At 35.4% G+C, this 26588-nt stretch overlaps 1 protein-coding gene across 1 annotated transcript in view; it reads left to right on the top strand.

Annotated features, from left to right (window-relative positions):
* LOC111052049 (papilin) overlaps nt 1-26588 on the top strand; it is a gene marked incomplete at its 5' end in the record, with an annotated part of 66379 nt that overhangs the window by 30322 nt on the left and 9469 nt on the right. Inside the window, 17 exons of the mRNA XM_039427022.1 lie at nt 1049-1232; nt 1556-1806; nt 2915-3094; nt 5736-5939; nt 7276-7446; nt 8474-8686; nt 9718-9891; nt 11118-11380; nt 12309-12441; nt 13533-13745; nt 18183-18365; nt 19020-19250; nt 20412-20627; nt 21204-21331; nt 22408-22567; nt 23624-24100; nt 25397-25558. Coding sequence (XP_039282956.1) covers nt 1049-1232; nt 1556-1806; nt 2915-3094; nt 5736-5939; nt 7276-7446; nt 8474-8686; nt 9718-9891; nt 11118-11380; nt 12309-12441; nt 13533-13745; nt 18183-18365; nt 19020-19250; nt 20412-20627; nt 21204-21331; nt 22408-22567; nt 23624-24100; nt 25397-25558 — 3543 coding nt within the window. The remainder of the gene's footprint in view (nt 1-1048; nt 1233-1555; nt 1807-2914; nt 3095-5735; nt 5940-7275; nt 7447-8473; nt 8687-9717; nt 9892-11117; nt 11381-12308; nt 12442-13532; nt 13746-18182; nt 18366-19019; nt 19251-20411; nt 20628-21203; nt 21332-22407; nt 22568-23623; nt 24101-25396; nt 25559-26588) is intronic.

A 26588-nucleotide genomic window follows, 5' to 3' on the forward strand; every position in this document is an offset into this window, starting at 1 on the left:
TGTCGCATGCTCGGTGAACTAACAGTTTTGAAACATTATTGGTACCTACTATTGAATTCAACCAGAATAATGTGTTGACATAGTGTTGATAGTACAACACTTATTCTGTACCATAAAAATTGATACACTGTCATTAAAGTGACCAAAAGTACCTGGACGTTATTATTCATGGTGATAGGTTGAAATTAATCTTCAGAGGTGATGCAAAATCCTAGTTAGTTCTCCTGTACCAGGTTATTTTGTTTATTCAAATGAAGTCATAATTTCTCGTTTAAGAGTCAGTATTATTTTCTCTCCACCCAACTAGAGAATGTTTGGTAGACATCCTACTCTTCATTATTGAGTGTTCAGAGATATAGAGTAACTAAAATTAAATATTTTTCAGCGCTAATCACTATCTTATTATTTTTCAATAGAGCTCATAAGTAGCCTGGTTTTAATTATTGTACTGATTGAAGGGCAAATTTTTTTTAAAATTTCATTCAAATTCGTCAATTCGAATCTTGAGTTGATGATAAATACAAAGTTGATCATGATGTGCTCAACAATATTGGCAATATAAAGTTTTATATTTATGTCTCAAATCGAGAATCCTATATCAATATATTGGAATTTAGATGTCTGGATTGGATTGAATTTGAGGGCGTTATATACATTCATATAAAATCCTGTGATATAGGAACATCGTCTAACTACGCATATATTATTTCTTGGAAATTACTGTATATATAAAACATAAGCCTGAAAATCACAGAGTGATCCGTAACTTGTTGCATGATTTTCATTCGTATGTTACGTTGATAATTTTCAATGATACCTATTATATTCTATTGGATAATAGAACATTTTTAAACGCCTACTTTCCGACACAGATGCTTCAGTGCTTGAATTGAATTTTATTTATTTCGATAGAATATAATTCATCAAATGATAGAATATAATATATGCACAGTTTAGGTTACAAATATGCAAATTAATTACATATAACAATACATGATAATTGGGAATTGGATTGAAAATTGAGCAATAAAATTGTTTTCTATTTAAGATGCGTGCGACCAACCAAAGGAACGCGGACCCTGTGCGGGCAACTTTGAGCGCTGGTACTACGACAAAGAGCAACGCGCCTGCATGCAGTTCTCCTATGGCGGATGCAAGCCCAACAACAACAACTTCTTGACGCAGACATCGTGCGAGCAAAAATGTCTGCAGCCCGGCCGCAGGAAAGGTCAGTTTCAACAATCATAAAAGGTTCAAAAACGTAATATATGCTTAGAATTAGATTTTGACTGATAGTTTTCCAGTTATTGGTGTTTTTCAAAATATCGAAAAGTCGATAGATCTCGGAACAGGTCGATATAAGAAAATTTTACAGGACATTTTTTGTTGCAAATTTCATGTAGAATCCATGGTATTTGGCTGTTACATCTTTCGTGGGACACTCTGTATACATGATGTATTTACAATTCTGTGAATATAAATTTGATATGTGAAATATCGTCTCTTTTTTCCTTCTTTCTGTGAATGTGGTCATCATTGTGTCAAATTCATTCAGGAATTCACAATATTCATTCCAATTATGTTTTCTTCCTCTCTCACAGTCAACCTGTGTGGAGCCACCCGGCCGCCAAGTGTGTAACTTGCCGAAGATCGAAGGCCCTTGCGAGGGCTACTACCCCACCTGGTACTATGACTCAGACAGGAAGCACTGTGCCCAGTTCGTGTATGGCGGCTGTCTGGGTAATGCCAACCGATTCGAGACCAAGGAGGCATGTCATGAGCTCTGCATCAAGCCTGATACTCTCGGTAATCTCAAAGTTTCATTATCATTTTCGTTTATGAATAAATAAACTATAATAGTAAGGCCTGTCGCATGCTCGGTGAACTAACAGTTTTGAAACATTATTGGTACCTACTATTGAATTCAACCAGAATAATGTGTTGACATAGTGTTGATAGTACAACACTTATTCTGTACCATAAAAATTGATACACTGTCATTAAAGTGACCAAAAGTACCTGGACGTTATTATTCATGGTGATAGGTTGAAATTAATCTTCAGAGGTGATGCAAAATCCTAGTTAGTTCTCCTGTACCAGGTTATTTTGTTTATTCAAATGAAGTCATAATTTCTCGTTTAAGAGTCAGTATTATTTTCTCTCCACCCAACTAGAGAATGTTTGGTAGACATCCTACTCTTCATTATTGAGTGTTCAGAGATATAGAGTAACTAAAATTAAATATTTTTCAGCGCTAATCACTATCTTATTATTTTTCAATAGAGCTCATAAGTAGCCTGGTTTTAATTATTGTACTGATTGAAGGGCAAATTTTTTTAAAATTTCATTCAAATTCGTCAATTCGAATCTTGAGTTGATGATAAATACAAAGTTGATCATGATGTGCTCAACAATATTGGCAATATAAAGTTTTATATTTATGTCTCAAATCGAGAATCCTATATCAATATATTGGAATTTAGATGTCTGGATTGGATTGAATTTGAGGGCGTTATATACATTCATATAAAATCCTGTGATATAGGAACATCGTCTAACTACGCATATATTATTTCTTGGAAATTACTGTATATATAAAACATAAGCCTGAAAATCACAGAGTGATCCGTAACTTGTTGCATGATTTTCATTCGTATGTTACGTTGATAATTTTCAATGATACCTATTATATTCTATTGGATAATAGAACATTTTTAAACGCCTACTTTCCGACACAGATGCTTCAGTGCTTGAATTGAATTTTATTTATTTCGATAGAATATAATTCATCAAATGATAGAATATAATATATGCACAGTTTAGGTTACAAATATGCAAATTAATTACATATAACAATACATGATAATTGGGAATTGGATTGAAAATTGAGCAATAAAATTGTTTTCTATTTAAGATGCGTGCGACCAACCAAAGGAACGCGGACCCTGTGCGGGCAACTTTGAGCGCTGGTACTACGACAAAGAGCAACGCGCCTGCATGCAGTTCTCCTATGGCGGATGCAAGCCCAACAACAACAACTTCTTGACGCAGACATCGTGCGAGCAAAAATGTCTGCAGCCCGGCCGCAGGAAAGGTCAGTTTCAACAATCATCAATCATTTATTGAGTCAATAACAAACTGATTGACAATCATTAATCATTAACATGGAAGTAGATAGATTGATTGATCAATTACCTTTATTGAGGGCAGCTAATAGTCTAGATCCTCTCTGCCATTCAATCCTAACTAGGTACTAGATAGATAACACATAATATGCTATTTATAGTACATTTAGATTTGACTTATGAATTTCAAATGAATACAGTTTATGCTAAATGAAGGAGTTAGTATTCCCTTATGACCAGTATCCTGAATATGATACTATTATTTTGATTCCTTCATCCTTAAAGTTTTCATCCTTCTTGAACTGTTGGTCTATATTTTAATGTAGTGTCAAAGTTTCACATTAATAACTGTGTCGAGGTCTTCAATTTCACTTTTCTTCAAGAGCTGCTAGTTAATGAATCACTTTGAACTCTTTTATAACCACATAACAGTCCAAATTTTACAAGTTACTATTCAAGTACGGTGATAGTAGAATCCCCACAATCTCTTTAACCTCCTACTCCAAAAACTTAGAAATTCCAAATAATATCGTTGCTAACAATTTCCTAAAAATAAATTCCTCGCTGCTAACAACCAATAAATACCATAACAAAAGTAACTTTAGTGTTAAAGATGTACATCAAATCCGTAAGCGCTCCACATGGTGAGTGATAGTTTTTACTATTATTTACTAAAGATTTAGACTCTTATGTCATTATAAAAGTGTTGAAAGTGGTCGTATAATCAAATAAATAAATTTGAATTTGAATCAGTTACCTTAAACGAAAAGCCGGTGATTTTAAAACCACAAAACCTGTCAGGTTTTGATGTAGAAATGTGATACCTCATCTGAATATAATTAGTATTCTTTTGATTTAAGTAGACTTGGATAGTGTGGGAATGTAAGCAAATTACTTTTTCCTACAGTTACCTTGAAAAGTGACCATTCCTGCACTGATTACAGAACGCAAAGAATCACTTTTCCGCTCTAGTGCGCAAAGTATTACTTTGCATACTCTTTATACTTTGCGTAATATCTTGCAGCCATCCCAATCAGCGGTTGACATTGTTGGCGTTTTTTTTTTATTTGAATGCAAATTTGTTCTATCTATATTTTTTCTGACTCATTAAATTATACATTTTGAATATTATTAATTATTCATTATTTCAAATAATATTTTTCCATTCATAAATTGATTGGTTGAAAAATTATTTATAAATTAAGATTTACTCAAAATTATTCAAATTTTCAAATTAATTGGATTAATTTAATTTTAAATTTGAATAAATTATCGATTATCAATTTTCAATTGGATTATCAAGTTTAAAATAAATTAAAGTTGTTATTAATAACAGAATTATACAGACAAACATTTGATTTCAGCCATCATTTTACCCATAATCAACCACTTCTCATATTCAATAGTAACTGAAGGAAAAATGTAATGTGAAATACGTGCGCAAGGTTCCTCTGCTGCACTCAAGAAACCATTCCGCCCTCGCCTACGGCTCGTGCGTAAACGTTTCTTTCGGTGCAGCAAACTGTCACTTTGCGCACTAGTTGCACAAATAACTATTTGAATTTTGTTTTCTCATTGATTTGTGGAAAAATAATGAGATAGATTTATCAGTTGTGAATGCTGTTAACTAGTAGAATGCATTTCGTTATTTAATATTGTAGATGTGTGACATAACATTAATAACTTTGTTATTGTTGTTTTTTAGTAGTGTGCAATAACGTTTTGTAGTTTGTATTTGTGATTTCAAGATGTGTGCAGTAACGTTTGTTTTGTTTGTCTGTAGAAATAATTTTGTATGATCACTAGTCCTGCTTGATAGTTTCTAGAATGGGTTGCAGTCGTCATTAATGATAGTAGAAAATTGAGCGATTTAATATTATAATAGAAAAGCTGATTTGGGCCTAAGTTCTTATGGAAAATAGTTCGGAAGAGAAAATTATATTGAATGGAATCATGAAATTATAAGATACAACATACCACAAATAAAAGTACAAAATACTGTAGAAAAATAATATCACAAATACTTCACATATAATCATTTTGCACTGCCAACATTAGGAAAACTTCATGTGTTCTTCTCACAATATGAGTATACAGAAGATAGTAATGTTTCGACTATCTGTCCAATATCAATAAGTTTTGAAATACAGAAGTAATTTTTATTATGAGCTATACAGAAATTAAAAACAGGAATTACAAAAAATATAACTTACCGTATACATAAATGCATTATATTTGTGGATGTTAGATCAAACTGACAGTTGTAAGCTTCAAAACCTCTTCTTGGAGATTCGGAATTCATCTAAAACTGTAGCTTCATTCATCTAACACCATTTTCGCTCTTATGATCCATATGCATACATATGGGATTTGTATGCATTACCAACACATCATGATGTAATCATTGCAGTAATTTCCCATTCAAACAATCCCATTCAATATTCGAACGTAATATGAAAATATATGACCCATGCAACACGTGGGATTTGTATGCATTGCAAGAAACAATTCAATGAAATCATTGCAGTAATTTCCCACTCAAACAACCCCACTTCGAACATACTATAAAAATCTGTAAATTTGATGGCCAAAACGATGTGATCATTACAGTGTCGGACATTTGCGGCCTTAGAGTGGACGCGGGGCCGTGCCGCGGTTCCGTGGTGCGCTGGCATTACGACGAGGCAGTGCGCATGTGCAAACAGTTTGTGTACGGCGGTTGTCAGGGCAACGCCAACCGGTTCCGCTCCGAGGCGGACTGTAGGCGTCAGTGTCAGGCAACCACCAATGAGGTCGTTGCTGTCGAACTAGAAGGTAGATTAGGTGATTGGTTGGGAGACACTGTCATAGGCTTCCTCAAATTCCGAGCTTTAATTGGTTAGGTGGAAGTGGTGAAGGACCAATAGAAGGGGCTCAAAACACTAGACTATCATTGACTTTTGGAATTGGTGATGGATTCATAGGTCAGGCTTAGGGGAAGCTATAATAGTGGTTTCAAATAACGAGCTTTGATTGGGAGTGGTGTTGGGCCAATAGGAGAGGAAAATAGATGCTACCAAGATATAATTGCTCGATGGATGTGGCAGGTTTCATCTTAAACAATCGGCTGTAGTTGGATAACTGAGTGTGGTGACGGCTCAATTGGATAGAAAAATTTAGTTGTTTGGTGGAGGTGATTGTTTGTCTCTCTTTCTTAAACTTTCAACTATGATTGGCAGGTTGGACGTTGTTATCGACTATTAGAAGAGGCTATGGGCGGGGCTTCTTTAGTAGATGTTTCAAATACTAAGCTCTAATCTTCCAGGTGGAGTTCAGGTGGACCTATAAAGAGACTGGGAGGGGCTTGAATTCTCATTTTCAATACTAACATTTGATTGATTAGATGAGATAATAGTGGACCAGCAGGAGAAGAGAGACTATATTAAATGGTTTTAATTTGCATTTTCAACGCTGATCGGTTGGTGGAGAACGGTGGTGGTCATGTGTCTGGAATGAAATTGGTTAAATCAATGTCTAAAATGGAAAAACTTCCTTTGAATTGCTAGTATGGTGAAAGAAGGTCAAATCAATATATGAAATGAAAATATCCTTTGAATTGCTGGTATCATGGTGATAGAATATTCTATATACTATATTCATCATATAGTTGAGTTGGGATTTGCATGACTAGCTAATTTCCCTGGTTTTGATGTTTTGGTTTGGTGGTGGAGAAGGGAATAACTCTCAAATAAACTCATAAATCATATTCTTCCTTGAAAGCAAATAAAGTGTGAGTTCATCAACTAATTTATTATTTCTTTATTAACTATGCTCTATCATAGAGAAAAATAGCATAATATCTTTTCTATATGGTTCTATAGTATGGACTCCGGAAGACTGCATGATAGCTTTTATTTTATTCTTTATTCATACAATAAGTACATAATAAGAATGATAGGGAGCTGAAAAATAAGGTAACCTTTTGCTATTCCTCTTCCAAATTTAGATAAGGTTACACAGTGTTTTTTTACAATTTAAAATATTTATTTAACATAACTTTCGCACTATTACATCAAATTGCTATGAAATTCTCACTTCTTCACACTGCATGTCAACTAACAAACTAATCTCTCTACTATGCTTGGCGTTTGGTGTGGCGTGTGGTGCACAGAGGAATGCGCTCTGCCGCGAGCCGCAGGAAACTGCACCGATCGTGTGCCGCTGTGGTACTTTGATGTGTCCGAGAATCGCTGCATGCCGTTCTACTACACGGGCTGCGGGGGCAATGCCAACAGTTTTCACACGCAGGATGAGTGCGAGATGTCGTGTCCGCCCAAAGTTGGTGAGTTCAAGCCTGCAATAAAGCTGCAAAAGGTTTGCAAATACACTTTTTAAAGTCGCCTTTGGATTATGTATGTATTCATTTTTTTCTCACTTATTTTGCATGAGTAGAGTTTGGAAAATATTTAAGGATTAATGATAATTTCTGAAGTAAATTCTTGATGCTCTTTATTTTGATCTATTTTAGCATGGGTAGAGTCTGTAGAAGGTTGGAGAAGGATTCGTTTAGAATTTACTCTCTTGTAATTCTATTTGCTCATTTTGTTTTCATTAACCAATGTTAATTTGATAATTTTCAAGCAAGAAATTGCAATTCTTTTCAAAACTAATTATTCCGCTCTACCACTTGAATAATGAAAAATAAATCTACTTCTTGGCCAGGGCTATACTGGTGATGCGTCTATACAAGTACCCTCGGATTGGGAAGGTTTAAATAAAAGTTACAGTGAGACAGTCACATAGAATGTAACGTAAATTATAATTGATTATTAATTATTCTCTTATCACATATTGAGAGAATAATACGTTCAAAGTCATCACCAGTAGCAGTCCCAAGCCTTTGGAAAATGGCAACGTTGCATAATGATACGCAAAACACAATACATTAAAATGAATGGGGAAGGACCAACAGGCACAGCCCAAAAATATTCCTTCCCCAAATTTCAATACATACTCTAGTCTAAAAAGTAGGTTATGTTTCATCCACTTTCGAATAGGTTGAGCCAACTGGTTAGCCCGTTTTAATTCATGTTGAATATAAATAAAAAAATGTTTTTATGCATACATGTAGCCAGCTGACAGCGTAGCCACAGAATAGGTATGTATACTGTGGCGTAGTAACACTACGTTTCCAACCACTTGAGTATAACATTCTACTAGGGATGACAGAGGTACCTTTCAATTGCACAAAACAATGAAAACATTATTTTTCAAAATTTACGTTCCATTATTAATTTTCACTGATTTCTCTCAAATTATTCTCTGACCCAAGAAACCAACTAATGATTGATTCATTATTTATTTTTCAGAACAAGACACGTGTTCGCTGCCGTTTGACACAGGCGCCTGCCACAACTACACGCAGAGCTGGTACTTTGACATTTACGAAGGCAGATGTCGGCCTTTCTATTACGGGGGCTGCGGCGGCAACCACAACCGGTTCCCCACCGAAGTCGAGTGTCAGGCCCGTTGTGACAGCAACTTCATTGCCACCGCGCAACCCCCGCCTGTTTTCACCACTGGTAAATGCATAGAAATTAGACAATTTTCTATTAAAACCCTGAACTAATTGAGGAAAAGTATGCAATGATGAAGTCTCTTGAACTAACTTTGAATAAAAATTTTGAATTAAATTGTCAAGCTACCAGTGACAGTAACGTCATTGCCACCGCGCAACCGCCGCCTGTCTTAACCACTGGTCAGTTGACAATAATTAGACAATTTTCAAGAAATATCTGACCAAACTTGAACTGGTTTTGTAGGAAGAAAATTTAAACAGTTATTATTCTCCGTAAAAGTAGTTGCAAAGTACAAATTGAATTTATTTATGGTTTGGAATTGATGGGAAGAAGGTAGAAGGTGGGTAGAACAAGCTATTTCAAATAAAATTATTCCGAAATACATTTTTTCCATTGGAAGACTTTTGCCGAAATAATGACAGCTTCATACCTATGGTCAATTCAACCTCAAGTTTTGCAGCTTTTGTGTTTAGAATAGCTTCTAGTTTCAAATTACATTATTGATTATGTTTGCCAGGACTAGCTAGATCTTCCCAATATTTTGAATACATTCTCCCCCATTTGCAAGTAGAGCTAAGGTAAGATTCACTTGAAACTGTAGCATCTGTTGAATGTGAGCCATTGGTGTTTATAAAAAAGGATGTCGACAGCTTAAAGTAAATATCATTTTACATACTTCGCCTTTATTAAGGTAATTCTGTGTTAGGGAAACCTCATGATAAGTTATGAGCATAAGACGTCTTCTTCTCATATAGTATGTTGCTCAAATATTATTAGTATTGCTATATTTGCTCACCTTTTTTAATATGCATCCGATTTCAGTCAATCTTCAACCTAGAATTTTCCCAATCATTAATCTTCTTTCCTTATTCAATTTTTCATCGTCGGTTTTCTAGTTGCAATAATTCTCACTTTCAATAGCATTATCGGTTTGATTAATGTTCGGTATTTCAATGTCAACCGTTTGTGTGCATTCGTTGCAAAAAAAACCCTGAATACAAAACATTAATCTATTCTTGTGTTGAATATTGCAGACATGTGTTTCCTGGCGCTGGACAAAGGGCCGTGTACGGCGACAGATGTGCTTAAGTGGCACTACGACTCATACAACGGCAACTGTGTGCAGTTCATCTACGGCGGCTGTGACGGCAATGCCAACAACTTCGACACCCGGCAGGAGTGCGAGCACAAGTGCGGCGATGCTCAGGGTCAGTGCAATTTAATCCTCTACTTCATATTTAAGATATATTTCTGTAGGGACAATTGACAGGTTTTTTTAAAAGCTGTTATTTTAACAATTTTACACTTTTAAGAGTGTATATCTCGAAAACTGTTGGAGATATCACAAATAACCACAGAACAAATATTGTAGAGATTTTAACAAGCTTCATTTATGAATAGTTAGTCATGTCGGTTGAACGCATTTTTCTCAATATATGAGCGTGTAAGCAAAACATTGAAATATGCAACTTTTAAACCACCCTCATCCCTTTAGCCCAAGGGATAGCGATGGGGACTTTTGATATGCTTACCCCCTAACTGGTCCCAACAAAGCTGCAAAGTCAAAAATTGTGTTCAAAACATTCTCTCCAAATTCCTTTGTCAATTGGTCTTTTTTTGCATAACTGAAGATCTCACACTCAACACTGAAGCTGCTGCAACAGTCGTGGGGATGTGCGTAAACTTGTGAAATTATACATAAAATTAAAGAGAATTTGATGCTCTTTAAGCTCATGATCATCTTGGATTTTTCCCATTGATATTCAAAAAATTATAAGAGCAAAAATAGCAAAAAATTGAGGAAAAATGTGTTTTTTCAAAAATGTCAAATCTTTAATAGCGGATATCTCGAAAAGTGAAAAAGATAAAGAAAAAGTTGTAAGATCAATATTGTAGGAAATTATGTAAGCTTTAATTTCTTATAGAATAGTCATGCCTGTAAAATGCATAGTTTTCGAGTTATATGCGAGAAACCAAAAAATGGAACCTTTGAATCACCCCCACCCCCTTAGCACAGGGGGTAGGGGTGGAGACTTTTGATATGTTTACCTCCTCACTACACTGAACAGAACTGCGGGGTCAAAAATTGTCTTCCAAACTTTTCCCTCTATAACACTTCGTTGACTGGGCTAAACGGTATTTATTTTATTTTTTATAAGCTTGTTACCATTCAAATCCTATTATCTCCTGCGAACCACAAGGTAATCTTGTCTGCTGGATGTTTTTTCTCGTGATTTCGTGGCAATGATGAACTGTTTTTTCCAAAATTGTATTAGTAAGGTTTATTTCGTAAAGTGTGTAATAAATTTTACATTATTTTATAAGCTGTTTCTCGAATAGAATAAAATTTGATTATTTGATTTGAGAGATCTAGTTTAAAAATTGCATTTCTATTCAATGTATACCGTCCGAATAATTGTCCGACCTATTGCAGACATCTGCACGCTGCCGCGCGTGGTGGGCCCGTGCTCGGGCAACTACCAGCAGTGGTACTACGAGGCCAACTCGGACTCTTGCCAGCAATTCGACTACGGTGGATGTCAGGGCAACAGTAACCGGTTCAACTCGCGCCACGACTGCGAGGTCAAGTGCAAGAAGCACTTCCCGCCCCCCGAGCCCACCACCGCCCCCGCCCTGCCACTGCCCGGCGACCACATCTGTGCCACGCCCGTCGATGCGGGCCCCTGTCAGCAGCAGGTTTGTTCATTCATTTCGTTCTCTGGCAACAGTATTTTCTTATCATTGTACCGCAATTGCCGCAGATAATCACTGTAATTCATCTTATTGATTAACTCTTACCTCTGTATTATAAAATGTATACTTGAAAGAAATTTGAACTGGCAACGTCTATACATAATTGCTGCTATTATAATTTATTCTGAAACCATGATTGTATTTAACTGTATTATTCAAAGGCAGAATAAAGTTCATTTTAATTTCATTCATCAATAGACAATAAATACAATGCTCATCATAAAACCAAGAAGAGTTCACACAGAATGTCCGGCAGACAAAATAAACCATAGCGAAAAATTGAAATAATAGAATTGAATTCAGAACATATATTCAGAAAAAAACTGTTGAGAACCTTGAATACAAACACATTTATTTATTCATGGAGACAACAGGTTACCCCAATTTCTCTTATTTACAAAACAACATAGGCCTACAATTGAATACAAGGAAAAAATTCTTAAAAATTACAATATTTATTCAGAATCCAAAGTAGACAATCAATGTAAGAATGATCTCTACAGATCTGATTAATCTCTAAACCTTATATATTCTTGCAATGGGGTTGAATAAAGATTGTAGCCAAACAGTTAACTTGATCTAAAATAGACAAGTATCAAGTAGTATGTTCTATTCGACAGTGAAAACGACAGGAAAGCTTATTGTTTCCTTTAAACAGTTCAACTCCAAAGAAACATCATTGTTTCTATATATTAAACTTGAAACATTTGGTTCGTCTGGGCATCGAATGATTCGTTATTTGCCATAAATTCTGTAAATTTATGAACACTTCCCAAACAATTTAAAGTCAAACTCCCTTGCAAAGTGTTTGAAAATTCACGCAGATTCTAACTTTATTTTGATTTGAATGGGTTTGCTGTTTATATTTCAGATGCCAGTGTGGTACTTCAACTACGAGACGAGAAAATGCCAGCTGTTCATCTATGGAGGCTGCGAGGGCAACGCCAACCGCTTTGAAACTGAAGAGCAGTGTGAGCGACAGTGTGGACAGTTCCGTGATCAGGGTCAGTTTTTTTACAAACTATGATTTTGTAACTCTTTCAGTTTAATCCATGAGATACATGTAGAAGAACAAAATAATATATTATTCGGAAATGTCTCCTGAAGTAAAAAAGTAAAGTAAAGTAGATAAGTAAAGAAATACACTTGATAATTCATTAATAAATATAAAAAAAAACGGTTTTTCAGTTTCACCACATTCGCTGAAAGACATTTGACCATGGTCAAATCAGAAATCACGTAGGGCTTACAGTTTACAACTAATGCACTGGAACATATTATTTCAATAGTGATTTTGTTACTATCGATAATTCCAGTGCCCATTTGTAAAGCGTACCCGGCTTGACCATGTTGAAAAGTCTTGCCCGAGCTTGATGTAAGCAAGGTATTTTTATCAGGAATATTTTACTGATGTCAGTCAAATTTTATCAGATAATATAGATGGGAATAAGTGTATTTCTATCTACAGAATGAGTTGCCTTGACAATTACAAAGTATGCACAGTTAAACTTCACAGTGATACTTTTATACTTATTCGATTTTTAGATACAATATTCTGAATTCTGCCAGACATTTCACATGTATAAGCTTGTCATAAGACATAAAAATACAGTGTAGCATATACACATGATACGGAAATAGATACAAAACAAGTTTCAAGTTTTATTGTTTACATCAGCAATAGAACAAAATACACTACACCAACAAATCATCCTATCTTATATAACTTACAATATAAGGGCACTATTTCAACAGGTTCAATCTAAACACAGCAATGAAAAGATACAGCAGGAATAGAAGCATTTATATGAAACACTCATGCATCATTAGGGTAGGCCTACTCTATGCCTTCATGTAATACTATGTTGTTGTAATCTGCTTGTTATCTTGAACATTTTTTGAGCTGCAAAAGTGAAATTTCCATTAGAAGTTAAATCTCTCATTAAGGTACTCTATGCCTTCATGTAATACTATGTTGTTGGAATCTGCTTGTTATTTTGAACATTTTTTGAGCTGCAAAAGTGAAATTTCCAAATGCGGAAATTACCAAACCCATACCTGCCGATCATTTTCACTTGGCAATGCGTTGTTGTAGACGTGTGCAACTTGCGCGCCGACCCGGGTCCATGCGAGCAAAACCTGCGCAAGTGGTACTTTGACGCGGCAAGCGGCACATGCAACCTGTTCAACTATGGCGGCTGCGAAGGCAACGGCAACCGGTTCAGCAGCGAGGACGAGTGTCACGCCATCTGTCTGCAGCACCAAGAACCATTCCCTACCGCCAACGTTACCAGCCAGTCCCATCTAGGTAAACAACACCCATTCTTCTTATTTGCTTGATTTGGGTTTAGATAATTATTGTGTTTCTGTAGTCAAGTGATTGATGTTTAGGTTAGACAAACAAACAACACTCATCCTTCTTATTGTTTGGTTTGGTTTTAAATAATTATTGAGTTTCTCTGATTAAGCTATTGATGGTTGAGGGTGTAGATTTAGAGTCCTCAAAATGATTTCTAGTAGACTCCAGTAAACATTAACTATTTTTAATGCCAGTCTGGAAGGTTCATTTTATCATTTTGGCTCTGATTAATTGGGGTTTCAGTAATAATAATAATAATCATCAATTCATTTGTTCACAGTAATCATACAAATAGAGTTGAGCCAACAAACATAGTAAAAAAATAAACTCTCTACATAACAATATATAATAAACAACAATATTACACAATTTTGACGGTAAAGGTTATAATACAATATTTCCTATGAGAATTAAATAGCATCTGATCACTCTCAAACAAAATCACATATCATTTGTCTTATTTCTAATGCTTTAACCACTTGGATGAAAACTCTGTTTATTTTTTCCTCCGACAGATTCGACAGTAATACAGTAATATCCTCATTATTTACTATATTACGACAATATATATCCAAAAATTGAATTCTACATCCTCTATACATGGGGCAGCGCAACAAAAAATGTTCTAGAGTTTCTAATTCCCCGTAATTACAAATATAGGGCAGTTTCTAGTAGAGTTAATCCAAACTCCTCTGGGTAAACTACGCTGGGTTAGAATTCTAGTTTTTGAAAATAGTATATTCATCCTAAGCTGCTCTCCTAGATTTAAAAGAGGATTTATTTTTCTATAAAGGGGACAGGTTGCTGAATCCAACGCCAATTTTTGATCTTCAAGAAATAGAACTCCTGCATACCCCTCCAAAATATCTGTCAGAGAGTCAAAAAGTATCCCATCAAGAGAAAACTCATTCGCTATTTCCAACCGAACAAAGTTATATGTCTTTTTATCTGAAACAACCAGTTATCCGATGTATTAGCTGTCTCCGTCGACTCATCTGCTGCCAAGCTTGCCAGTGTCTTTAAACAAATAGAAGGGTACCTATTGTTATGCATAGACAGCACTCTTCTGAGAAACTTCAGGCCTCTACAAAGTACATCAAAATTTAATTTGATTCTATTTGTTTCTGAATGTACTCCCCAACTTGGCGTGCATTGGCTCAAAAAGAAAAGCTTTTTAAAGAATTGTAATCGAGCCCTCTCTAATACTTCAAGGTTGTGGAACCCCCATACTTCCAAGCATCACATTAAAGCGGGTAGAACAACAGAATCGTAAAGTTTCATCTTACTATCCCATACATTTGACTTTGCTTTTCTGAGAATATTCATCACTGATTCTCCAGTTGATTTGATATTTATATTCAGTGATCTGCTATGCTGCCGAAACTTTCCATCTTTACTGAAAATAACTCCCAAGTAATTGTACTGCTTGACTATTTCTATTTCACTTTCTCCTAGCCAGAATGACAAATTTCTCTTTAATCCTCTTTTGTGGAAAGGCACTATTTTTGTCTTATATATATTAACTGATAGTTTTTTGTACTCGCAATATTCCGCAAGACATTTCAGTTTATTTCTCAAATTAAATAGTCGCCGGCGAATCGCGGCGGTTGTAGTCTCCAGTCCAACCGCTCGGTTGTCGCTCGGTTGCCGGACGGCTCGATATACTAGAGCAGGCATCATGTCTTGTCAACCGAGCGGTTTTGAGCAGAGCAGTTCACATAGTGCACATTCTATTACTATTTCAGTCCAATTAAGATTTATTCTATTACATTTTACAGTTCATTTACTTAGTAAGTTCAGTATAAGATATAGATATATTATTATATTTCCTAGTAGGTTAAACTAGTCCACGTTAGGACACCAAAATTCAAACAGCTAACTTGGACAAAATAAAAAAATTCTTCATTTTTTAATTTTTATTGATTGTATTTGCTTTTACTTTCATGGCAACTGAATTGATTGTCAATTGATTTTTTTTATAGCAAAAACAATTTTTGGGAGTCTCCCAACCTGGGCTTAAGATCGGCCCACGATGAGACATCCCTTGCCCAGGTTGGGACATTGAATTAAAAATGAGCAATTCGTTATTTTATTAATTAATTAAAAGCATATTTGAATTCACATTTCATTATAAAAATTAATAGTATAAATACTTATTATCAAATAATACTTACTCTCATTATTTGTGTTTATTATTCAAGGATCAAAACATTAATAATAATATAAACATTAAAAAAGTATAAAAAATTATGAACTCAATCTTCCCCATTAAAACATAATTGAACATAATCTTTTAGGTTATTCAGGTAATTAATGAGTTATTTTTGGTGAATTGAATAATTTTCTCAAATATTGATATTTTTAGAAAATTTTTGTTTTACTAGATCATGAAGAATCTATCCTCTAAATTTCATGGATTTATCTCTTACCGTATTTGAAATGTTCTGTTCCAAAAATTTAAACTTTAGGCGCTCATATCTCAAAAAGTAATGATCAGAAAAAATGTTTTTCTGAGAAAACTTTTCCATTTTGATCGCTTGATGATATACAAATCGAAAAACTTTGAAAAATATCACCAGTAGAAAGTTTAATTTCAGCCTTTGCATAATCATAACCGAGTGCAAACCGTTAATGAATTGCTGTCATGTGTACGAGGCTGGCAAACCGAGCGATTTGCTAATCGAGCGACAACCGAACGTAAACCGCTGTCATGTGAACAGGCTCTAACGGGTTGTACAGTGCTATTATATTATTGTGGAAATCTACTTTTTTGTTTTCACGCCATATTATAAACTTTTTCTCCAATCCCTCTATTGGCCCATCATGCGCCTGATAAGGAGGTAATTCTAAAACTATTGGAAGGTGGTCGGAAGTAAGAACAAAGTCAGACACCCACATATCCCCAATGTATCCAATCATGTTTCTGTTAACCCATATCAGATCGATTACACTACTACCTCTACTGTTATGGAACTTGTACTTTGCTGGACTGTCGCTGACCGATCTACCGTTAATCAGGGTGAACATATTACTCTCCATTATCTCAACTAGTCTACGGCTGTGTCTGCCTAAAAGTTTGTCGCAAGACTCTCTCTCTCTCTGTTGATAAAGAGGAACCGACGATAGGATAAGAAACGTCATTGTTTAGTTCTCCCACTCTTACATTGAAATCACCCCCCACTATGACTTTGCTATTTATCAACAACGATTCCCACTTTTCGAATAATTCTGAAAGAGAATCGAGACATTCTTTCATCTTATCTGGTGTGAAATATAACTGCAATAATAAAAATTTCTCTCTGTTCACCTTAACGCTAGCAAATATCAATTCATTTTTGGATTCCATTACATCTACTATCAATTCGTTTTTTATTAACATTAATAAACCACCACTAGCTCTTTCTCTATCAGCTGTTCTAACTGCTTTCTCTGACAAACATTTGAATCCGTTAATACTTAGAGTCACCCTCACACTGCATCCATGTCTCACACATACAAACTATTGAGAATTGGTGCAGTGAATCTTTCTGTTCTGAATCTAGATTAAAATAGTTAGATATACCCTGGCAATTCCAAAACATTATTTTAAAAGACTTATCACTATGACTTAATCCTATTGCCCCCTTTGAAATTGAAATTGGGGTTTCAGTAGAATCTTTGAATAATGGGGGCTTGAAAATCATGAAAGCTTTAATTAATAGTGAACCCTCAAAACTCTTGTAACAGTCTCTAAGAAACAATGATTATTTTTCCTGATTATCAAGTGCATAACCAATCGGTCAGACGATTGTCAACTTCCACAAAATTCCTGATTTGGAATTTGTAAACTAGGTTATGTTTATAGAATGCATGCAGTAACTTCAGCACAAGCAGGTAATGTTTTCTATTTCTCAATCATTCTTTTTTAGATTATTATGACAAAAAATAGTGTACGTTACTTGAACGTGAATGTCTTTTGCAGTGCTCAAATGAAATTCTAGTCTCGGCTAATGCCTCGACTAGAAACATCATTCTCGCCAGCAAAAGACCCCTTCCCGTCCATGTGACGTAAGATACTATTAGTATGTTTTGTACCCAGGAACAATGCGCTAGAATATTGGTTGGGAGTTACTATACTCACTATATAGTCAAGTAATTATATCCTTGACGGTGTAATAGCAATAGTTCATCTTTTCCCTATTAGATCCGTGTGTTGGTCTAACAAATACGTATTGATGAAATGCATGACCTTTTAATGGTACTCTAAACTCCTGGCTAATTGTTTCAACCTACTATCACTGTAGCTGGATACTAATAAGAGAGCATGTTAGCAGTGGCAGTGTGGTGTGGTTTGTTGTAGCATGAGTAGAAGAGGTTGTTGATTGCATGCATTTCGTTGCATTGCAGCGGTGTGCCGACTGCCGGTTGACACAGGACCGTGCCGGCAAGGCCCGTTCACACGGTTCCACTTCAGCGAGCCACACGGCACCTGTCTGCAGTTCCAGTATGGCGGCTGCGCTGGAAATCTCAACAACTTCAACAATATGCAGCAGTGTGTCGACTTTTGCGGCGCACTGGGCGGCGCTAGACGTGAGTACTGGATGAATGGTTGGGGTCTGTTGGTCATCTGCTTCATCATTTTTATTTAACTGTTTTTTTCTGGGTGCATCTAGGGCGGTTCGGGCCGGTTTGATGAATTATTTACGTTTCTGTGTTTGAGTTTGGTGTAATGTAGAATGGAGGATAAATAACATTTGAAAAGAGGGTTTTGTATTTGAATAGAACATTTTTGAAATGAATACCATGTGAAATCATAGTCATGTCATAAATAGTCTCTATTCTACTCAGAGGCAGCTTACTCGCTGAAGGATACTGAGTAAGACGGTGGAAAAACGAACTTGTCAATTAAGTTATGCCGTTTTATTTCCATTCACTTTATAACTTGAATATTTGTACTATTGCTTTAAACGAACTCTTTTTTGCACCCGTACTTTTGCGCTTTTTCATTTTCTTAAGCAAACCTGCATTTTTTTCATTTACTGATAGAATTAATCTTCCCTTTAAGGCCACCTGTTTAAATGTACTGTACTTTTCACGTTGATAGCGACACCTGATTTTTTAAATTAATTGATAGAATATTTGATCTTATGAGGTCATCTGTGTAAATGTAGTAAAGTGCATTGTATTTGTCCCCTTTATAGAACAAATATTTATTGCGTTTATTATTGTGTGTTGCTATGACAGAAGAGGAGACTTCGAAGTGCTACTGGGTGGAGGTGGCGTGTGCGGGAGTGCGCAACTGTGACTACGGCGTGGAGCGGTGGGTGGATGCCGATGGCTGCGAGGCGTGTCGATGCCACGATCCCTGCAACACCTCCTCCTCCGCGCCCTGTCCACTGGGCATGCGCTGCAGTGTCGAACGGCAGCTCAACAACCAGACCGGCGATGTCGAGTTCAGGCCTGTGTGTCGGCCAGGTAAACTGCCAAAATAATTATTGAAAACTATGTTGTAAAATTATTAGTTTTATAATGTTATTATCAAATACTTTTATTAACTATCAGATTTCATAAGAAATCTTATGATTTATTAGAAAGTTTGAAAACTCATGGAAGAACAGGTAATCTAGGAAAGAAACTGAAAGATTTGAGTTTAGAGTCAGAAAATTTGTTTGCAGTAAACTTCAATGGGGAATCCATCTAACATTCATCTTTCAACACTCAATAGGGAATACATCTAACATTCATCTTTCAACACTCAATAGGGAATCCATCTAACATTCATCTTTCAACACTCAATAGGGAATCCATCTAACATTCATCTTTCAACACTCAATAGGGAATCAATCTAACATTCATCTTTCAACACTCAATAGGAATCCATCTAACATTTATCTTTTAACACCCCATGCTGTATCTCAATAAACACTGTGGCTATAAGTTAAACTTGTCTTTAATTCTAATAGATTTATCAGCATAGTTTCTACAAATTCCAACTATTTCAAGTGTAAAATTGTTGATCCACAATGATGTAGAAAAACATATACACCCCATTTTCGCGTTTAATACTTTATTGTATATTCATCTTCTTCTCAGTGATTAATAGAATTATACTTTAGTAAACTTTACTGAAAAATAACACACATTATAGAGCTGTGAAAATCATACCTATTCATATTTTTGTTTTCTCTCAAATTATAAGGACTAAGGAGATTTTAGGAGAAGTTAAGATTAGTCTCATTTCAATTTTTTTCGAAATACCTTGTTCTAAATTTAACCTTTCTAGTTGTTATCTTATAAAAAAACTTGAGTGTAAAAAAGATCATCTTCCATGTTTTTTTTTACAAGTATACTTTAATAGTTGCTTCCCCATTTCACATTTACTTATTATGTCTTACTTCTCTATATATCTCAATTAAGCTTAACTGTAGCTCAGCAGATAGAACACATAAAAATCATTTCAAATTTTGCTCTAAAAAAATGTGTAAGTACCAGAAAAGGATACTTACGCCGCTGCAACTTTAACCAATATCTTGTGACTGAACCTTTTATACCTGTAGTTCAATGTTATCAATGGATACGAAATTCATCAATGATGAATGAATGAGAGTTCAATGTTCAACCATAATCCATTTGCAGAATCGAAAGACGGCGACTGCCCGAGACCAGAGACGCTAGGCGGGACAAACGAGGAGGAGTGTGGCGTGGGGTGCAACTCAGACATGGACTGTCCGGGAGACGCCAAGTGCTGTCAAACTGGCTGCGGTGGTACAGTGTGTTCCCCGCCTTACAGGCACGCCCCGCCCCCTGCTCCTGTCACCGAGGGACCCCATCAGCCGGCGCCCTATCCGGGAGGTAAGCGGGTACACACAAATGTTCGAAATTTTTTGCTGAAGTAATACTTACTTCAAACTTGCAGAATTTCTTATGAATAACATGAATGTTTCCCATTCAACCATTTCTGAACAGTTTTAAGTGAATTCCACTCTAGGAATTCATCATTTTTTATCAACCTACTGTGTCTAGTCTAAATAAAGTGAGTAGAGGCTTTTTATCGCAAGACCATAATATTGAATAGATTCAATGTTGCAACACAACTTGCGTTAGCTGTTTGTCACTTTGGATACCGATATTTATTAAATTATATCTCCAGTTTTGTCCCGAGATAAACAAGAACCTATAAATTTAATTCACAGGAAAGTTTGCTTTGAAATTAATTGGCAGGTTGCTTTGAAATTAATTTGAAAATTCTTTGGTAATTTTACTTTTTGTGTAGTTGAGAAGTTGATATTGTGGTAATTATTCATATTAAATGAAAAAGACTAAGAAATTGTCAAAAAACACAGATTTCACTCATTGATTTTTCATTTAATCTTTGGTAATTAATGATTAATAATATGTTCTAATTATGTTATTTTTGTTTTGTTGCAGCTTCTCCTCCCCGAATTCCGGAAACAGATCCTCAAGTGGAGGCTCCCGAAGGAGACATGCTGACCCTACGTTGTATACCGACTGGCATCCCTCTGCCGATTGTCACCTGGTTCAAGGAATCACAACAGGTCAGCGCCATATCATTATGATGCCAGACGTGCTGTTTTTTTTGCAGCATTATCAATTTTTATTCAACTTGAATCACATTACTCAGATTATTGGTTTATTTTAATGGCTAATCTGCATGTAGGCCTATAAAAACTGTAAATCTAGTTTCTGTAAGTCTGTAAAATTGTTAGTTTCAACCTATATCTAACGGCTCATCTGCGTAAATAGCGACTGTGAACTTGAATTTCAATTACTGTACCTATTTTTACTTGAAAAGGATCTATTATTTGAATGAAATAATAATGGGTGAAAATAAATTATTACCTACTTAAAAATTCCCAATTGTTAAAGGAAATATATTTTTCAATTTTTCTTAAATAATTATGTTTGGTGTTATTAATATGTTTATTGAAGTATGCAAATATCCACTAATCTGTTTTGAAATTCTAGTGCTATCTTGAATATTTGAAGTATCTTGGTTATATTATATGATTAACTATATTACATTACTTATATGATTGTTTATTTGATTTATCTATCTGTATTGTACTGGTCTTGATTATTTTTTATTTTGATAATATTTTTTATTTGTCTTTGTAATAAGAGCTACACATTAATTCTAAAATCATGTTAAATATAGTGAGGAATTGTTATTATTAAACGAAAATCCAAATTAAATGCTGTAATTCACCCCGAAAACTTCTGCTACTGCAAATATTGACAATAGGGTAAACAGCTAGATGGAATCACCGAGTTTCCATCTAGCTGTTTACCCTGTTGTCAATATTTGCAGTAGCAGAAGTCTTCGGGGTGAATTACAGCATTCAATTTGGATTCTCGTTTAATAATAATAATAATTTCATTAGCATTTGAATAATTGCAATATCTCCGTAATTTCCATCTGTATGGTGAGGAATGTTTGAACTCGTGTCTAGAGCACAAGATTTCATTTTCTAGCCACGCCAAATTATTTATCAGAAATTTATTTATTTATTTTCTTGTAACACTGTTGTTAATTGGTGAATAAATTTGATTTGATTGAATGGTTACTCTGTATATAAGGACGAATCAAAATTAATGCTTATTTGTGTTGTAGATTGGCGATGCAAACTCAGCGACTGGCAGATATAAGGTATCGCAGGATGGATCATTGCAGATTATTGGACTGTATCGGTCTGATGCGGGCATCTACATTTGCGAGGCTTACAACGGCATTGGCCAGCCGGCTCGACGTGAATTCGTGGTCGTTGTTAAAGGTCAGTCACAAATATCTATTTCATCCAGGTTTTTCACTTCAAATTATGAAATCAACTCATTTTATGTTGAAGTGTTGGTAGAAATTGGCGCCTAATTAATCGTGTAGTGACTCGAGTTGAAACTTAAACCAACTTATTGCTTGTTCAACTAACTTCAAGGATTCAGTTTTACTCAAAACTTATATGTTGGGCTTGAAATTTTGGTTCATATTCACAGTAGCACTAACAATTCTGAGGTGTTGGTTGGATTTATGACTAATTTCGTTCCAGTTAAGTTACTCTAGTTAATTTACTCAAACTAACTTTTGATGATGATTTTAGAGGGGAAGTATCTTGGTGTTGTTTGAAATTCACAGTATAATAGTGCATTCTGTGATATTCTAATATTTTTTATTAGTGTACTGATGAACTAATATTTTGGTGTTTGTTGGTGTTGTATTTTGATAACATGTGGTAGTATTTCTGTAACGTGGTTTTTGATGATAGAAAAGTTTACTATTTTTTTTTAAATTACTCACATACAATCTAACTTACTCTTCCTGTCTATCTATTCTCTCACTCTTACTCTTCTATCTATCTTTACTTGAATAACTTACATACACTAAAGGCCTACTTATATTATACTTACATACGGTACTGTACCAACATCACTTATGTCAATATTACGGTACACATTAATGGAAAAATTAAATACTACCCTACCATTACTATACAGTCAAAGTAACGTTCCACACTGAACACATTTAGGATATAGCAGCACCGCCCAATCCATGAGCACTATTACACGGTCAAATATTCAATAGTCCAACATTGTTTGAATGCATGCATTAGGTTTTTACACTCTCATCTACTTTCTCTGATACTCTGCACCTCCCTTGACTTTCTGACTCCTAACTCATGAGTCACTAGTAACACATAGTACACTAGTACTAACACAATGTCCTAACACATAGTACACTGGTACATGAAACGAAACTTTGACTTAACACACTAGACACCTTCCACCAGCATGATGTAACCTAACCTAACCGAGCACGTTGTGGTGCGCATGCGTAGATCCAGTGCAGATGCAAGCGGCCGTGATAGGCGACCCTCAGGCGAGCGTAGTGGTGAGCCTAGGTTCGCCGGCCACTCTGCAGTGCTACACTATAGGCTGGCCCCGCCCGGCTGTCACGTGGTGGCGTGGCTCCCGAATGCTGCCTCTCAACTCCGACCAGTACGAGCAGAGGCGTGACCATTCTTTGCTGCTCCACTCTGTCACACTGACCGCCCTAGGCCAGTACACGTGCCAGGCCTACAACGGACTAGGACGTGCTGCCTCCTGGAACATCGTGTTGAAAGCGGTGGGGCCCGTGTACAGCAGTGACCCCAATGACGTCACCTACAACCAGTTCCTAGTGCCACCGCCCCGCACTCCCCAAGGGGGTCAAGGGGTGGCTCGTCCCTACTATCCCCCTCCTGTTCCGCCCCCACAACCACCCCCTACACCAACTACTACTACCGCAGCTCCGGTCACGCCTAGGATTTTTGTTGGTAAGGTTTCGGATTTTAAATTAAAATATTTAATACATACTACATTGACCTAGAAGGTTTTCGTATATTTCTGTTTTAAGATCAAAATACATTATACTATATTGGCCTAAGTGCACATCTATTGAATTCAACCACCGTAAAATGACGTTTCAAAATATTGTAAACTAATAATTGTCACAATAACAATTATTGTCTTTTGGGCAGTAAATGAAATTTGAATTTGACTATTTTTGAGACAATTTATTTGTTCTTGACAAGAGAATTGCTTCCGTTCGGATGACGTTATTTTACGCTGTTTAAATTCAATATACCTATGTACAACGGGGCCCTAGAGCCTAGATATATCTTTTTATGAGCAAAAAACAGTTGCAAATCTATGTCAATTTAAGGAACTTATCAATACCTATTTGTAGTTTAATAATTCTAAATTAATTCATATGAAACGACAAACTTGATCGTCAGTATTTTTAATCCAAAAAACCTTTGCTACAGCTACAGTAACCTATTTGAATGCAGTTGATTGAATGAAATTGTCTTATTAAGGAAATTATTACTTATATAATCACTTCCTGTAACTTACTTGATACGTCCAAAAATTGTTGATTTTGAATTCATTGTCTATTATTTAAGACTGATATTGCTCTTAATGGAATCCATTTACGGTAGTCTCTTGTGTTATTTTCGAACTACCATTTACGGTATAGTATATAGAAAAATCTGTAGGTTAGTATGTATATTGATTAATATGATTATTTTTGGTAGTGGTTGTAGCTGGATTCGTTTTGTGTAGCAAGCATGCATTGCATATGGTGAGAGGAATAACATCAGATAACATTTATTGAAAATTGTTACATGTATGCTATAATAAAAAATGAGTTAGAAATTGTTGGCATTTTTAATGTTGTTGTTTGTCACTTGATAATGATATATAGTTTCAAGTATTTTACTTCTTTTTTGCTTAATTACATGCAATTTATACGAAAATAAAAGTTAGCGACAATACAGATGTTCAAAAAGTCAAGCAACATGACATTTTTGTTTCACTATTCAATCTATCAACAATATATTTCATAAAGTTTGTTCAATGTGGCTTTCCTTCAAGTTTAAACATATTAAAAACATTATTTTTCCTTACAATTAAGATTCAATTACATGACTCACAGTAGAGATGCTCATCCTGGTTTTTAGAATTCTTTATTTTTTTCAATTTTAAAGAATAGAATAGACCCTACTTGAGTTGGTTTATTACTATTTCAAATCACACTAACAATGGGGTTGTTTTTTGGTTGGATGTAGTGCCAGTATCGACGAACATCTCAATGGAGCAGAGCACATTCCCGGTCGGCAGTGACATCTCGATCCCTTGTGACGTAGACGGCTACCCTGTGCCTTCAGTGCGCTGGTACAAGGACGACCAACCCATCTACAGTGGCGACAGCGATCGTGTCCTTATCACTGGTAACCATTCATTCATTCATTCATTCACTCGTTCATTATTCATCTCCATCTTCATGGCGAGGACGATGCAACCATCTATTGTGGAGACAGTGATTGTCAACGTGATCATGCCTCATCACTAATAACTCTCATCTTATTCCAAATTGCTAGCTGCTGTCAATGCATCATTTGAAGAATTTTTCATCCATTCTTTTCTTTATTGTAGAATATGACACACTGTTCATGTAACTTGGTAAAAAAGTATATTCATATGGTTTTTAATGGTGGGGAGTCCCTTACAAGGAGGTTTCATCTCGCCTGAATATACAATTTAAGCCGTCAATGAGCCTTACGACTGTCATACTTCAGCCGGGACCGACAGTTTAACGTGCCTACCCGATAACACGGGGTAAATACTGTCTTCCAAGTATAAATACAATATCTTCCAAGTTTACATATACAGGATGATTCATAATTATGGTAAAATATTTTAATACGTGATAGTAGAGGTAAAAATAAGAAAAAAGTTCATATAAACATATATCCATAAACGCTTCATTAGCGAGCTGTACAGGTTGTAAGATTTCGCCCAGAATTCAGTTCCTCTGACGAAATACACCGATGCTGAATTGTTTGGAGACTAGTTTTTGAAAAACTTATGCTGGATTCATATGGAAAAATATCTGAAAAATTGAATAAAACTAGTCTGGAAGCTGTAGTATGAGTAGTTTTTGAGAAAAAAGTTGAAATATGCAAAAAATCTAAGTAGAAAAACATAGACTTCTACGTTTGATGCCCAATATCTTTCTTTAATGACCAGTAAACAAATAATTTTTCGCAATAAAAATTGTAGAGAATTTAATTCTGAAAAGAATTATGTAAGCTGTGTAAACTAAATTCAAATAAAAGTTGAATAAAATGTATTCTTATGTAGTACATTACACCACAAAAATTTGCTGTTTTATGAGGAGAGAGCTAATAACTCATAAGTTGTAGCTGATTGCAAATGAAATATTCGGTTTTTTATGAAAAGTTTTTTTTTATATGAAAG

This window comes from Nilaparvata lugens, chromosome 4 (genome assembly GCF_014356525.2).
Source record: "Nilaparvata lugens isolate BPH chromosome 4, ASM1435652v1, whole genome shotgun sequence".
Taxonomy (NCBI): domain Eukaryota; kingdom Metazoa; phylum Arthropoda; class Insecta; order Hemiptera; family Delphacidae; genus Nilaparvata; species Nilaparvata lugens.